The 16,643-nt window shown below is 42.1% G+C and overlaps 1 protein-coding gene across 1 annotated transcript in view; it reads left to right on the top strand.

Annotated features, from left to right (window-relative positions):
* Positions 1–16,643, top strand: part of TMEM131L (transmembrane 131 like) — a 173,321-nt gene that overhangs the window by 120,877 nt on the left and 35,801 nt on the right. The window contains 11 exon segments of the mRNA XM_070386671.1: positions 597–687; positions 1,219–1,372; positions 1,931–2,101; positions 3,406–3,475; positions 4,521–4,574; positions 4,577–4,637; positions 6,419–6,560; positions 8,168–8,277; positions 9,256–9,328; positions 12,126–12,253; positions 14,918–15,060. Of these exon segments, the coding sequence (XP_070242772.1) occupies positions 597–687; positions 1,219–1,372; positions 1,931–2,101; positions 3,406–3,475; positions 4,521–4,574; positions 4,577–4,637; positions 6,419–6,560; positions 8,168–8,277; positions 9,256–9,328; positions 12,126–12,253; positions 14,918–15,060 (1,197 nt within the window).

Consider the following 16,643-nt stretch of genomic DNA (forward strand, 5'->3'; position numbering starts at 1 on the left):
GTTCACCTGTTCATTTCTGGCTTACACCTCCACAAGCATCTCTTCACCCACCCTAGTGGGCTTGACTGTTCACTTTTGTCGTCTCTGCAGACCCAAGGACTTACCTATTAGTTCAGTTCAGTGGCTCAGTTGTGTCCGACTCTTTGCGACCCCATGGACTGCAGCACGCCAGGCCTCCCTGTCCATCACCAACTCCTGGAGTTTACTCAGACTCATGTCCATTGAGTCGGTGATGCCATCCAGCCAGCTCATCCTCTGTTGTCCCCTTCTCCTCCTGCTTTCAATTTTGCCTCTTAAGATCTTTACAAAAGGAGAGCCACAAGGTGTTGACTCTCTTCTCCTCCAAAAGAAGAAATGAGAGGTTGGTTTAGCAAAGAGCTGGGTAGTACCATGTTCTGGGTAACTGACAACCAGCCAGTAAGGAGGAAAGATAGTGTTCAAGAAAGGATTTTACCATTTATATCTCATGCGCAATTATAATGGAGACAAAAATGTGAAGTAATTAAAATGTTATAAATAAAACAGTTATTTTCATTTGGGCAAACGAAAGAAAAGATACTGCTTCTTCACATTTATTTCCTTCTGCCTCCCAACAGCTCCATCCTGTGAGAGTGGGGCGAGAGAAGACGGCAAGAAAAAAGATACCCCGACACTAAAAGCATGCCTCTCCTCCCCTGTGGTTCAAGGGTGGGTTTCACTCCTCTTTCCCTGAAATTGTTCGGTTCCCCACCCCGCCGTAGCCCGGAGGTGATTTAACAAGGAAGTGATAACGTGTATGATTCTCTCTCTGGACTTGCCTTCCAGAGTTAGCAATGCTAGCAGGCTGTGCAAGGGTGGTTTGCAGGATGGGAAAGGGGAAGCTGAATGATGGAGGTGGTGGATGGGATCCGGGCCGGGCAGCTGTGTGTGGAAGGAGGAAAGCATATTCCCGCCACATTTCTGAGTTACATTCGGGGCCTGGTTTCTGCCTTGGCCTCTGTGAGCTGTCTTGGTGCTGGCCACACTGCACCCTTGCGCCTCCGGATGCTCCGCTTGTGGGCAGGAAGGCTGAAGAAGGTGCTCACATTCATTCTGTGATGCTTTTATGCAACGATGGTATTTTTTTTTAGGCTAGGTTAGGGTTATGTGTGACTGCTGTGTTGCGGTTAGAGGCTCATTCTCGCCCTTACGGTTGTCTGTATACACGGGACTGATGTCATGACTGTCCTGTGTTCACAGGTATTTTCGAATGGACCCTTCTGCAACCCAGTTTCACATAGAGAATCACGAGAATACTTCAGGGCTTTGGTCATTGTGGTACCTCAACCATTTTGACCATGGTGTTGTATTAAATGATGTGTTTGTTTCCAAGGAGACCAAGCACGTTTTAAAGGTACATATGGTATTTTTATTTAAGTTTTAGCCTATTTTAAGCTTTGTTTAAGGTCAAATACTATGAAATTAATTATTTATAAAATCTTTCACTTACAAATTTTAAAGCAAGTATGTTTCTTTTAAAATTTTCAGAATTACTTTTAGGCTCTCTTTATTTTTTCAAACTATTGTTCAAGGAGCTCAAAGGGACCAGGGTATATCCCATTAAAGATATTTATTACTACCATTATTTAAAAATATTGTAAATTACAATTTATCCTAAGAAGATTACATTTAATAAAAATAAGCCTCGTTCATGATAAAATAGTAGGTTTTGGTAAAATACTGGCTATGAACATATCAAGATTATTTTGTGAAATTTAAAAACAAGTGCATGTTAAATATTAAATGAAACCTATTATTTATAGAAAAATATGTCAGTATTTGACTTGGAAATAATTGAGTAACATTTTATTTCTCAAAGTATAGAAGAACTTTAGTATCACACAGTATGATGATTTTAATCATAATTAGCATTAGTTAGGAAAGTAATTTCTCTTACTTCTTTTCTTTTTAGATTCTGAATTTCACTGGCCCTTTATTTCTACCTCCAGGCTGTTGGAAAATATTTTCTTTGAAACTTGCTGTTAAAGACATTGCCATAAATGTATTCACCCATGTATTTTTGACTACAAACATAGGTGCTGTTTTTGCAATACCTCTTCAGATTTACTCAGCGCCCACCAAGGTATTGTTTACACACTCCATATGTGTTATAACTTTTGTAATAATTGCTATTTCTTCTTATTAGCTTACCTTATGGTGCTTGGATTTTGTTGATGGACTTGACCTCATATTTTCTAAGGCTGTCTAAGAAATTAATGGATATTACCAGGCCAGTCTTAGATGATAAATTGTTTAGTATGGAAATCTATTTGAAAACAGCTTCTCTTTTTCGTAAAGTAATACATGAAGTAATTTTCAAGTGAAAATAAGGCATTACAAACCGATAGATCTGATTTTCACTTATTTCCAAAATGAGCAAGGAATATGTGCTTGCTATAGTAAACACATTTGTGCCATTAGTACATATTTGCAGTGATTTCAAATAAACTAAATTGTTAAATGCTTTATTTAGACCTCTGGTAAGTGACTCTCAGCTGCTCATAGTCCTTGAATTTCCTAGTGGGCCATAATCTAAAGCCTGAAAGGATTCGCGATTAAGCAAATACTTTCTAAAGTCTTTGTATATTGTATTTAATTTAGATCTTACCTTGAACATGTCTCATTTTTTCTTAATGTTTATTTCTTTTCATTTAGTTACTGTTATTGCTTCTTTTTATCCAAGCTCTTCTGTATAATGCTGGGTTCTAATTTTTCACTATGAGACATTCATACAACCATCTTTATGATTTTTCTCACTTATTAGCGTTGGTGTTTCATAGATAGAAGTGCCTCATGTTTTGCTAAAAACTTAAAGATAGGGTGTCTAAAAGTATGCTAAACAAAATGTAAGGTTAATTTTATTAATCCATATTTTGAGCAGGGGAGATTTCTTAGATATTTCCTTTTTCCATCAAGGGCTGCATATGAGAAGAGTGACTGGGAGGGAGCAGGCAGGCTGCAGGAATGTGTGGAAGAGGCGATCTATGCTTTCCCAATTTAGGAAGTGGGACATTCATTTAAATGTCCTGAATAGTTTAGGAGTTACGATGGATTAGAATGCAGTGTTTTACAAATCCTACTGAGAATATCCTGAGACTAATTTAGTCTTTAATTTAGAAGGCAGCTTGGTGTCTGTAGGGCCCTGGGGGGTCACTGTGGGTGTTGATTATTGCCCAGAATCCACTGTAGTGACCCTGCTATGAGGGACAGTCAGAGCTCTCAACCAAGGAGAAAGAAGGCCAAGAAATCACTTCCTAGTTGTTTGGCTTCTGGTTAAAGGGACGTTCGCAGAGGTGGAGGCCCATGTGTGCTGTGCGTTTGAGTGCATTAGGATTTTTGTGTTTAGTGTTGTGTTTTAAGTTATTCATATATTACTTTTCAATCTAGGAAGGGAGTCTGGGTTTTGAAGTGATAGCACATTGTGGCATGCATTATTTCATGGGAAAATCAAAAGCAGGTAAGTATTCTGCCCTTAGGCTTTCTGTAGACCTCTAGTGTTGGGTGGGGTGGGAAGTAGTGAGGAAGATTCACATTTGTAGATGGAATGATTAGTCCTTTAACATCATTGCATCATATTCTATTCTTTAAGAGCATGATCATTAACCGAATGACTTCCAGAACCATCTGAGGTGCCTGTGTAATTAACACCCCCTTACGTCTTAACCTGCACTTCTGTAAGGGACTTTTTCAAACACGATGTTTGATCATAATAGCAACCTTGTCACCAGGAACAGTTGGACTCTGATTCTTTTATAAAAGGGCCGACTAGAAGTTAGTAAAAAAAAAAATAATAATAATTTGGAATTGTCTTTGAAGAGAGTATAAGCATCTTATAGGGAGCACTCGTTGTTGTGTGAGACTGGAGGCCAAGGTGTCGATAGAGAAAGCTGTTCCGAGTTTGCTTCCTGCCTGTTGACTTATTGAAATATATAGCCTAAGGAGAGAGTTCTAGCACAGGAGTTTCCTTTGCATGACTCCCACTTCCCCACCCTTGTCTTCTAGCACAGACAAGGCAGGGCAGACCAGCAGACAGGGACCCGTTTATGAGTGTAAACGCGCGCCTTTAGGCTGAGCCCTGCTCGCAGCCCTCGTTTCTGAGGATTGCTGCCTGTTGGCGCGTTGGCCTTCTGCCCAGTAACCCAGCGCAGAGACGACTAGCACGTACATGACGCAGTTTTTAGCCTTTTAGATTTAAAGCTGTTGAACATGGTCTGAGTATGATTTTTACCTTGTTTCAGGCTGTATTCATGAGCCATGTGTCTTTTATGTTATTACCTTCCCATAATTCGATTTAGTTTTGTTTTATACATGTTCCTTTGATTTGATATCTCATTTGCCATTGAGTTAGAGGGACTTGTAGTAAAGCAATCAGCCGACAGGAGTCACTGATCACTTTACTGTCCTCTGCGTTTGAGAAGTTTTAGCCCTCAACCCTTGGCATTATTTACTAAGTGAATTATGTTTCCTGTGCGTCTAAACAGTAAGTCTGGTCTAACTTGTAGAAAATCCTGACTGGGAAGGGAGCCTTTCTCTGGATCCGTCTGCCTGGGATGTGGATTCGAACTTGCAGATACATTATATGAAAGATGGAAGAGGTTAAAACATGGTGATGTCTGCACGTATGTTCCCCTCTCTTTGTTTCTTTTGTTCAGCACTGGGGGGACACTTTAACATAGTCTTTGTTGACATTTCAATAGTGAATTTTTAATATCCAGCCTTTATTTTGACACATTTCAAACCTCAGAAGAGTTGAAAAGTATAATATGATGAGTACTCAAATATTCCTAATTTGGACTCACCAGATGTTTACATCTTACCACTTCTGCTGTTTTTTTCTCTCTCCCTACCTGTGTCTATATGCACACATACACACACACTTCGTTTTTGCCGAGTCATTTGAAAGTAAGCTGTGGATACCATGACACTTCAGCCCTTAGTACTTTATTAGGAAAGACTTTTTTTCCTAAGGCACATGCTCCTGCATATACCTTCACTGTCATTACATGCCCAAGAAGCTTAACACTGATGAGGTTATATGAACTAATAAACGTCCAGATTCACATTTCCCTAGTGTGAAAGTGAAAGTGCTAGTTGCTTAGTCCGCCTGACTCTTTGCGACCCCGTGGACTGTAGCTTGCCAAGTTCCTCGGTCCATGGAATTCTCTACAAGAATACTGGAGTGGACAGCTCTTCCTTTCTCCAAGCGATCTTCCCAACCCAGGGATTGAACCCAGGTCTCCCACGTTGCATGCGTTTACCATCTGAACCCAGGAAAGCCCCTAGTTGACCCCAAAATATCCATTATAGCTGTCTTTTCCTTTTTGTAAAATCCAGGATGCATTCAAGGAGCGTGCATTGTATTTAGTCATCATGGTTCCTTAATTTTCTTTAGTGCCCCCACCTTTCCTCATCTTTCATAGTGTGGTGTTTTAAAGCGTCATAGCCAGCTGTCTTAGGGAACATTCAACACTCTGGATTTTTTGGGATTGCTTCTTCAGGTTTACATTCCTGTTAAACATTTTTAAAATTAGTAAGTACTAATTACTTGGTTGCTCTTGTGTGCTTATAATTGCGTCACCTGAGGAGGGACATAAATATCAATTTGTCCCATTATTGACATTGTTTGGTTAAATCATTTGACTCTCTCTATTGTAGACTATGTTTTTCCTTTTGCAATTAATAAATGATATGTGCTATGATAGTTTGAGTCTGTACACATTTCCTGTTCCCTGAGAATGTTTCGCTGTAGCATTTTGGCACCCATTGATAATCATTGCCTGAGATCAGTTATTGAATTGATGGCGGCAAAAATGGTGATATTGCTAATTATTTTATTCATTCTACACTCTTGAGCATCACTATGAATTCTTTGGTCATTACCATCATTAGCATCATTATCATTTTTGATGTCGATTTGTCCCAGATTAGGCTGATGGGAGCCCGTTGTGGCAAGCTTTTGGGTCTTTGGTGTGTACCCATCATTCTTTGAGCACTTCCTTGCTTTCTAGTAAGACGGGATGTTCCAAGATCATCTTGTACTTTGTCTCCCCCATACCCTGAATAGACTTCCCAGGTGGCTCGGTGGTAAAGAATCTACCTATAATACAGGAGAGGCAGTTTTGATCCCTGGGTCTGGAAGATCCTCTGGAGGAGGGCATGGCAACTCACTCCAATATTCTTGCCTGGGAAAACCCATGGACAGAGGAGCCTGGCAGGCTGTAGTCCATGGTGGGGTCACAAAGAGTTGGACACGACTGAAGTGACTGAGCACATGCATACCCTGAATAAGCCATTTTTTTCCAAGAGACTCTTGTTACTTTTAGTTGGAGTGATATTTAGTGATTTCTTTTTTATATGTCAAAATTATTTCCTGTAATTTCTTTCTTTACGAATTTCACAGAAGGACTGTTTTAGGAGTGACTCGGTTTGCCCATTCAAAGAAATCCAAGGAGTCGGAGCCTTTTGCTGTCTTCCTGCCTCGTTTGGTCCCTGAGCCTGGCCTCGTGTTGAACTTCAGTGCCACCGCCCTGAGGAACAGCATGGTGAGGCTCCCACGTCTTCTCATTTCTTCATCCGCGACACCTCGGCTCTTGAGCTTTACATTAACCAAGTATTTCCACCTTGAGATACTGTTCCAGAATCAAAGTTAGTTCAAATTTAAGTGACACATGTATGCTATTCAGCGCTTTTAGGAGGGAGGTGTCGGAAGAACAAAATAAGGAATACTCAGGAATAGACTGAAATGCTTTAAGCAGATACATGTTATGAAGTCTGTATTCAGCTCAGAATCCACCAGCTAAGAGAGTACTTAGCTGTAGCCGCAGAGGAGGTCGTGGCTGACACAGGCTCAGCAGAAGTGGGTGAGTTTGCAGCTCAGAAGGGAGCATCCTCTGTCACTTGCTTGCATCCTCGGCTCCCTTCCTGTGTGCAAGCTTCTCCTGAGCTGATGGCGGAGGAGGGCAGAGTGAAGGCAGTGACAGCAGCCTTGAGGTTTTATCTGGAAAGTCTCCTTACCTGAGAGCCAGGTCACTGTGGTCCTTGTAATAATTTATATTTCCTCAGGTACTCATTGAGCTTCTTAGGGAAGACATCCCAAGACTGCTTTTTTTTGTGTGTGTGTGTAATAGGGTTTTATTAAAGTATAAAGGAGATAGAGAAAGCTTCTGACATAGGCATCAGAAGGGGGCAGAAAGAGTACCCGCTTGCTAGTGTTAACACTGAGGTTATATAATCCAAAGAATGTCTGGAGGTTGTAAAGACCTCATCAGACCTACTCCCATAATTTACATTTTAAGATAACACTGTCCTCAGGCAAGATACACCCTTGTAAAGACCAGGTCTACTCCCATAATTTACATTTTAAGATAACAGAAGGGTGAATCCAAAGACTGTCCTTAGGCAGGATACATTATTGTTATATAATCCTAAGGAATGTGGAGAAAGAAAAAAGTTTGTCCTTTCTTCCTCCTTGAGAATTCCAGACCCTTCTCTCCTTGGGGACCCCTAGACTCCCTATCAACCTGCCTAGGAAATAACTCTCTCATTCCCAAGACTGCTTTTTAAAGCATTCTATTTTGAAAAAGTTCAACTTAAAGAAGAGTTTCAAGAGCAGTACCAAAAACTCCCAGTTGCCCTTCATGCAGATTCATCTATTTTTAACATTTGTGCCGACTTGGCTTGATGTTTCGCCTCTCTTTCCACACACGTGTTTTTATGAGCTGTGTGAGAGGGTCGGACATGATGCCCCGACTCCACTTCCATGTGAATTTCTTAAGAACTAGACATCTTCTTGCATATCAGAGTCTAACTATCAAAATCAGAAAATGTAAGCATTAAGCACAACAGTTATGCCTGATCTGCGGTCTCTGTACAAAGGTTTCCACTTATCCCACTCACATGCGTACTTTACAGCATCCAGCCCAGGGCCTGTCCTTGCCTGGCCCGGTGGCCTGCGTCTCCTTCCATCTTCTGCAGCTCCTCTACCTCACGTTGTGCAGCTGTTGTGATGCACACAGGCTGTTGATTCTCTAGACCGTTCCTGGAATTGCCTAGGTGATGGTTCCTGGTGAGATGCAGGTGATCAGTGTCTGTAGCTGCATCTCAGGGGTGGTGCTGTCTCCGGAACTGACTCTCCTTCCCTCACGTCTAGGTGAAGTACTTCGTGGTGAAGAACCCCTCCTCGTGGCCAGTCTCCCTGCAGCTCCTGCCCGTCTCTTTGTACCCGAAGCCTGAGGCCGCTGTGCGCCTGCTGCACAAATGGTAACGCCCAGCGGGTGAAGACCTCTCACGGGGCAGGGGTGGTTGCTAGGAGGAGTTGAGGGCCTGTCCTGTTAAGACCCGCAACTGTTCAGCGTCCTTTGCATTTCCCCTGGTTCTGTGCATGGATGTACATGGGCTTAGCCTGTGACATCCACCCCTGCCCCTACGTGCAGACCCCATGGCACGTGCCAGTCCCGTGCATCGTGTGGCTCTTCAGTGTTACTGTGTCAAGTTCAGGGCCCAACAGCATTCTTATCAGGGAAGCTTTCCCACCATGATTTTTCACATATACTCCTAAAATTTAGAATTGAAAGCAGTGAGCGCCGGGCAATGCAAGCAGTGAGTTTAGTGGTGGTTTAGTATATTTTAGCCTAGTGTTCTGATACAAGGTAAGATCAGAATTTGTATCTGTTAATCTTATCTTTGTACAACAGTCATGGTTTCATTTAGAACATTTCCTCTTCTGGCTTAGTGACACCTCCCCCCCATGTCTCAGCTTCAGCACTGCTGGTGTTTTGGACCCTGACTCTGTATGATGAGAGAGGAGATGTGCTCAGTGCTTTGGAGGTTGTTTGGCAGCATCCCTAGCTTCCACCCAGTAGATTCTGGTAGGACTTCACCAGCCGGGCAATCAAAAGTGTCTCCAGGTGTGGCCAGGGGGCCGCTGGGAGATAGCGTTGTCCTTGGTTGAGAGTCACCTCCTGTCAGCTTCCACAGCTTTGAACCATTTGGAGGAAAAGAATTGCTTCAGATTGGGAGCTTTTGTCACCCAAGGAGTCTTTACATTCTGTGCTGCCAACACTATTCATTCCATAGCATTCATTGTGCTCTTACAGCGTGCCAGGTGCTGTGTGGGGAGCTGGGCACAGGAATGAGAGGTCAGGGTGAACTGGACATGTGTGAAAACACACACATATGTTCTTTCTTGGTGATCTAAATGTTATTTTAAATGTTTTTTTTTTTTTTTTTTCTTTATAGGTTTGGCACCGATATGCAAATGATTAATTTCACAACCAGTGAATTCCAGCTTACCAAAGCTTGCCCTTACCTGGTAGGATGTCATCTTTAAACAGAAAAAAGAATGCTGACAAATTAGACTCATAGCATATGGGCCTCACTGATTTATGTTTCAAGTGTCTTTTCGTAATATATGTGGCTGTCTATTTTTCTATTCTAGCAGTTAAGTATACATAGCAGCTTTTTCTAGTTAACTAATGCAGCAGGAGCCTGGGGTTCATGTGAGCCTGTAAATCATTTTAATTTAATTATTTAGGTTCATGTGAGTGAAGAAATAACAATTGAATCAGACCTCTGTAGAAAACTGTAAAACTTGAGACCCCAGAATTTATAATTCTCTTAAAATTCCTCAGCCCCATCAAATTCTTTTTGGGGTAAGATAAAGTAAAAGCAAACACTTTTTTTTTTTTTTTTAAGTCTTACTAAGCTGGCTTCATGTTTTTAGCAGATAACCCAATTTCTGTGATATCGACCTTACCTATATAAAAGGATTTCTCTGAAATTCTTGCACCTCTGGGCCCTCATGAAGTCTTGCATAAGTACTCTGGAGAGGGAGTAATAAGCATGTCACGTGGCGAGGACGTCGCTTGACTAGAAACTGAGTTTTCACTCATTCCTTCTGTGGGTCCCTGCTGTAGCTGAGTATTTTACTTACGGGTATTCTGTGCTTGGGGTTTCCCTGGTAGCTCAGCTGGTAAAGAATCCACCTGCAATGCAGGAGACCCTGGTTTGATCCCGGGTCTGGAAGATCCCCTGGAGAAGGGCAAAACAACCCACTCCAGTATTCCTGCCTGGAGAATCCCCATGGACAGAGGAGCCTGGCGGGCTACAGTCCTTGGGGTCCCAAAGAGTCGGACATGACTGAGCAACTGAGCAGCACAGCACAGCATTCTGTGCTTGAGGTTAATTAAAAGATGAAGCATCTCCTAAAGAAATACAAACACGTGTAGACATACTTATGCGTATCACTGTATTTTTAATGCACACACATATTTAAATGTCATAGATGTTTTCTTCTTTCTCTACTCATAACCCTCCAAAGATACACTGTTGGCTCTAGAAACTTGAAAGAGGGAGGCCACAGATAACGTCCAGTGTGAGTTCAAACAGAATGAATCAAAACAAAGTTTTTAATGGATTTTTAGCAGAGACTTATTTGCAGTAAGAGACCGAGCAGTAGTGCTCCTTCCCTTTGTCAGTGGTCCAGGCAGCAGAGTCCTGTGCTGTTGGGCTGGTCCTGCTTTTGCCCCCTCCAACCAGGCAGCTTCCCAGGAGTGCTGGGAGGTATAGCGAGTCCTCTATGCTAACAGATAATTTCGCCCCATGACCATTTAATCATATGTAATCTGAAATTCCAAAAATGATGCCTGTTTCTTTTACACGTTAGTATTCTATTCAGGCTTAAGCAAATGGTGCACCTCACTTGGAAAAGGTCTTTAATCTGTGATTGAAGATTTTCATAGATTATTACATTTTTTATGACAAAGGAGATTATCCCCATTGTTAATTTATTACATTTACAAAAAGCGATAGTATCAACGTTCCTTTCTTTAAAAAATTTTAGTTGGAGGATAATTGTTTTACAATGTTGTGTTGGCTTCTGCCATACAACAGTGTGGCTCAGTGATAAGTATACATGTATCCCCTCCCTCCTGGGCAATATCAGTGCTTTTGACACACAAGTTTAACTTAAAGTTTTTAATAGAATCATTTGTCGTTTAAGAAAGGCCTGCATTTTTCTTTTGTTGGTTTGCTTTTAGACGTGTAGCTCCTTTGGTTAAGAGCATGTGGAATTGGACATTCAAAGTTCCAAATCCAGGTACCTCCATGTGGTCCTGGGTAAATAATTTGGCCTCTCCAAGTCTCCTCTTTCTCACTTATAATGATGTTTGAAAATTTCATAGTTTTATAGAACACTTAGCATTTTATATACCTAATTGTAGTCCAGTGCCTGGCATATAAGAATTACTTAATAATTAGTGCATTGTTCTTATACTTTTAATACTTAAATTGGCAACTTTTTTCAGTATTCGTATGTGTATACAGCAGAATTCCTTCATGAAGTTTATAATTTTAATGAAAATGAATCAAATGGCACTACTGTTTCTTCTTTCAGATAGTATGGGAAATGCTAGTAATAACTGAGGGATAAAACAAACGCAAAAACTAAAATACAGAAGAGAGATATTAGGCAGATTACATGGTTAGAGCTCTGAAAATTAATAAATTACTTTTAGTGAGAAAGAGCTAGGAAAAAACAATGGAAAGAGGGAAAGTCTATCACAGTAATGAAGAGCTAAATCTTGAATGTTAAAGTTAGAAGGCAATTTATTCAGAGAAAGTTAGAAATCTTGGGGAGAATAAAAGGAGGGTGTGAATAAATAGGTCGTTCTCCTGAATGGAGAGACTAAATGTAATAAAGATGGCTTCTTTTTAAACAATAATGCAGAGAATTTAGGGCTGTCCAGCAGTGGAAAGTGTTCTGGTCGGATCCCTGTAGCATTCAGGCAGAGGCTGGTGGTCTGTTTTCTCGGTGACGTTTTTCATTCAGGTGAGCTTGCTGATAAGGTCTGTAGCCCCAGCTCGCAGCCGATCCAGGAGGCCCAGCCCCTTTCCAGCGTCCACACTGGACTGTCCTGCAGCCTCTGCCTCTGCTTCTCAGCTGGGCTCAGCAACTGTCGATGGGCGTGAACTGTCGTGATGAACAAGTTCCACGGGTTGATTTGGATGGTCAGATCCCCATGTTAAAGGAACAGCAGTCACATTTATGCATTTAATGAGGATAGAGTCTTGCTCTCCAGAAGTTAATTGCGTTTATTGGTAACTTTCAGGGCGTGCAGTCTGAGGGATCCAGGTTTGGCATCCTCCACTTACATTTGCAGCCTTTGGAAAGGAAAAGGGTTGGTGTAGTGTTCACTCCAGCTGACTACGGAAAAGTCAGCTCCCTCATCCTAATCCGGTAGGTGTGTCTCTGTTGCTTTCTTGTTGACTGACTCTTTCTCTCAAGAAGACATGATCTCTTTAGCTAAAAGAGATTTCCTCAGGCCCCCAGTGATAAGCTGTGTTGCAGGACTGGAAAGGCAGTGGCTGAGGAGAGCAGCTTCCCGAAGGTCCACATTTAATCTCCCTGGGTGTCAGGCTCCTCCCTGGTACAGGCAGAACGTGTGTGCTCCCTTCACACGGTGCCTCATCCACCATCACAGAGGGCAGAACACACACACACACACACACACACACACACACACAGGAACACACATGCGAACATACACATGAACACACACACAAACACAAGAACACACACACATGGACACACACACAAACACAAACATACACGGACACACATGCGAACATACACATGAGCACACACGCAAACACACACGGACACACACACGAACACAAACATACATGAACACACACGGACACACAGGAACACATATGATCGAACACATGAACACACAACACACATGAACACACACGTGCACACACATGAACACAAACACATACAAACACACGAACACACACACGAACATGAACACACACACGAACACACACAGAGACATGAACACACACACGAACACACACAAACACACACACATGAACACACATGAACACGAGCACACACACGAACACACACACATGAACACATGAACACACACATGTCCGCACTTTTCTGTCCTCAGCTCAGAAGAATAATTGGAGCACTGCTGTATATGTTTTCATTCCTCAGTGTTTGGGTTTATACCAGTCTCATACCTGTCTGTCTTGCTTCTGTACTTCTTGGTAGCACCAGAGGATAATGAAAAAAGTGCTTAGTTGAGCCCACTGGCTCTTTTTACTTGCCAACTGATTTAAGCAGCTAAATGTTTTTCATTTTTAAATTTATTGAGAGTCTTGTTTCAAAAATTTACAGTAAATATAGATTGAACCTCTCTCTGCATTGGTGAGATGTCTAACACAAATTAATTTTTCATTAATGATGTTTAGATATTTTTTGATTTTATGTTTTATTTTGGCCACATCATGCAGCATGGGGGATCTTAGTTCCCTGATCAGGGGTTCAGCCTGTGCCCCACCCCTGCAGTGGAAGCGTGGAGTCCCAACCTTAGTTGTTTTTTTTTTTTTTTTTTTAATCTCTAGTTTCAGAACAGCTGGCAAAAACTTTCTTATTCTTGACTTTCTTTGATATACTATACGAGTTTATTCTTCTGCAAGTGAATGCTACTAGAAAGAAAGTACACTAAAATAAAGTTCTTAAAAGAGTCTGTTTCGTTAAGCATTTTACCTGATGCTTAGGGCTCCCCTGATAGCTCAGTTGGTAAAGAATTCGCCTGCAACGCAAGTCCCCAGTTCGATTCCTGGAATGGAAAGATCCGCTGAAGAAGGGATAGGCTACCCACTCTGGTGTGTTCTTGGGCTTCCCTTGTGGCTCAGCTGGTAAAGAATCTGCCTGCAATGCGGAAGACGTGGGTTGATCTCTGGGTTGGGAAGATCCCCTGGAGAAGGGAAAGGCTACCCACTCCAGTATTCTGGCCTGGAGAATTCCATGGACCGTACAGTCCATGGGGTTGCAAGGAGTTGGACACGACTGAGCAACTTTCGCTTTCACTCAACTAATGCTGAGTAGAACCGGTAGCTAATGTTCTAATAAGCATGTTAGTGCTCTGCTGACAGGTGCTTCACTTTAAACTCACTCTCTGTTGATGAACTAAGGTCATGGGAAGTCTAGAGTTAAACTTTACCTTATCCCAGCTTCAGCTATCCCAGACTTGAAAGTCTCGGCTTTTTATAGTCGCTAATTTATTCTTGGTAGTTTCTGTATTGAGAGACACAGTATTTTTCTGTAAACAATATCAATCATCTAACATCACTTAAAGGCTTTTAAATGGTTCAGTAAAGGCTTTAGTCCTTTAGATGCAGATGGAAAGCTATCTCAGTGTGTTCTGTGTAACTAGGAATGAATTCTCTGTCTGCTTCTACCGTTTACATTAATGATAACTGCCTTTCAGTGCATCATTTAAACATCATTACCACTTCTCCATCCTCAGAATTATGATTTCCGTTAATGAAAAGGTGAAAGCTAATCTGAATTACTGTTTGATTAATAAGAACTTGAGTACATTCTTGCTATTTGAGGGCTGCTATTTTAAATCTTTGGTTCAAAATATAGGGTGGCATTTCATTTCTAGCAATACCCCTAAGGAAGAATTGCTTATAGTCGACAATTACTGTGGAAACTCCTTAATTCACCCTGTAAACAGTTTTATCGATTTGTCTACATTTATTAGTATTTTTCTGTGGCTCCCAGTTTACTCGCCTTTGTCACTTGAATGTCTGATCACTGTCCTGGTGCCTGGTTAGAAAAATGCGGGTTTCCATTCTTGGGTGGAAATTGGAGAGTGATCACGGTCATTTGCTCGTTTTTGCCCAATTGGCTTGCCTTGACTCTGGTGCGTTTAGCAGCTTCTCTGCTCCGAGATGGCTGGAGATGCCATACTATTTAAGTTGATTTTTCTCCAAAACTTTAGAAATGCTTTTTGGCTAATGAGGAATATTTAAATTCAAGGGCGTTGTATGCTGTAACTCTGTTGCGTTGCCTTTTTGTTTGTGTCTGCTCTCTCTGTAGGAATAATTTGACTGTTATCGACATGATTGGTGTGGAAGGATTTGGGGCGAGAGAGCTACTGAAAGTGGGTGGAAGACTGCCTGGCACCGGGGGCTCACTGCGGTTTAAGGTGCCCGAGTCCACGCTGATGGACTGCCGGCGACGTGAGTCTGTGCGTCGTCTGTGCACGGCGCTCGGGCCGGGGGCTGGGTGCTGAAGCCAAGGGTGCTCAGGTGGGGGGCTGGGTGCTGAAGCCAAGAGTACTCAGGTGGGGGGCTGGGTGCTGAAGCCAAGGGCGCTCAGGCAGGGGGGCTGGGTGCTAAAGCCAAGGGCGCTCGGGCAGGGGGCTGGGTGCTGAAGCCAAGGGTGCTCAGGTGGGAGGCTGGGTGCTAAAGCCAAGGGCGCTTGGGCAGGGGGCTGGGTGCTGAAGCCAAGGGCGCTCGGGCAGGGGGCTGGGTGCTGAAGCCAAGGGCGCTCAGGCAGGGGGGCTGGGTGCTGAAGCCAAGGGCGCTCAGGCAGGGGGGCTGGGTGCTGAAGCCAAGGGCAAGAGGTGGTTATCAGAGTCTTTAACAGTTTACAGTAATTCGTTGTACAGATGCAAGTAATTCAATCAGGCAGGCATTTGAGCATATGTAGTCTGGTACCACTTGGTTAGGAAACAACAGTTTAAATGTGTAACCCAACTTAAATAATAGATGGTAGTTGGGGGGAGTATAATGTTAAGTTCCCAATAGTGTTAAAATATAAGACCAGTCTTATGAAACTGTTAATTTTGTTATCTGTTACCTAATCATGGAAACTCACACCAAGTGTCGGTGGAGAGGGGCTTAAGGGAGAGCTGCCCAGTAGCACCGTGCATGTTCTGCAGTGACGGAGATGCTCTACGTTTGTGTCGTCCAGTGCGGCAACCACGTGCCACACGTGGGTGATGGGCGCTTAAAACAGAGCTCGTGTGACTGAGAAACTCGGTGTTCAAGTCTATTTAAAGTGGCCATATGTGTCCAGTGGCAACTATATCAGGCTATGCAGATTTAGAAATTTATTTAAGTGTTCCATTAGAAATTTCTAAATTTTGCATGTATTTAAATGCTTCTAAAGTACTTAAATTAGTTTTAAGAACTTCCTCAGGAACTGAGACAAAAGTCAAACTGTAGATATAAAATGTTTTTGATAAATTCTGTCTTGTTTTCCTACTACTAATTTTAATCTTAGGACACACTGAAAGTATTTTAGAGTAACAGTATATTTCCCATGGAGAAAACTGGTGAAACCTTTGGATAACTTGTAGAACTATTTTAATGCCTGATTGGATTTTTTTTATAAGAAAACTGTGCCAAATGAGCACTGTCTGAAAAGATTAGCCATTTTGCATTCAAAATCTTCATCAGTGTTCTTTAAATCATTCCTTCACTTACTCATTGAATAGTTTAGAGTTGACCTTAAAAGCTAGAATTAAGGAAGAATATAAAAACTGTGGAACCAGATAAAATGTTAGTCCTAATATGGAGTAGATTGTAGATTATGGATATATAGGAATATTTTACAAACTGATACTTCCTCCCTTTTTAAATGCCCAGTATGAAATGTGCTCTCACTTACTTACAAAGATTTTGCTGCTTCCTGCCCTTCACGTAATGAGAGTTTTAACCATATTTCTCGTGTCTGTGGTGTGTTTACGCAGAAGCGCACACACCCTCCTGACTGGCCCTGTTGGGTTTGAAAGGATCCTGGGTGCCTGTTAGCTCTT

The sequence above is a fragment of the Bos mutus genome, chromosome 17 (genome assembly GCF_027580195.1).
Source record: "Bos mutus isolate GX-2022 chromosome 17, NWIPB_WYAK_1.1, whole genome shotgun sequence".
NCBI classification, from domain to species: Eukaryota; Metazoa; Chordata; class Mammalia; order Artiodactyla; family Bovidae; genus Bos; species Bos mutus.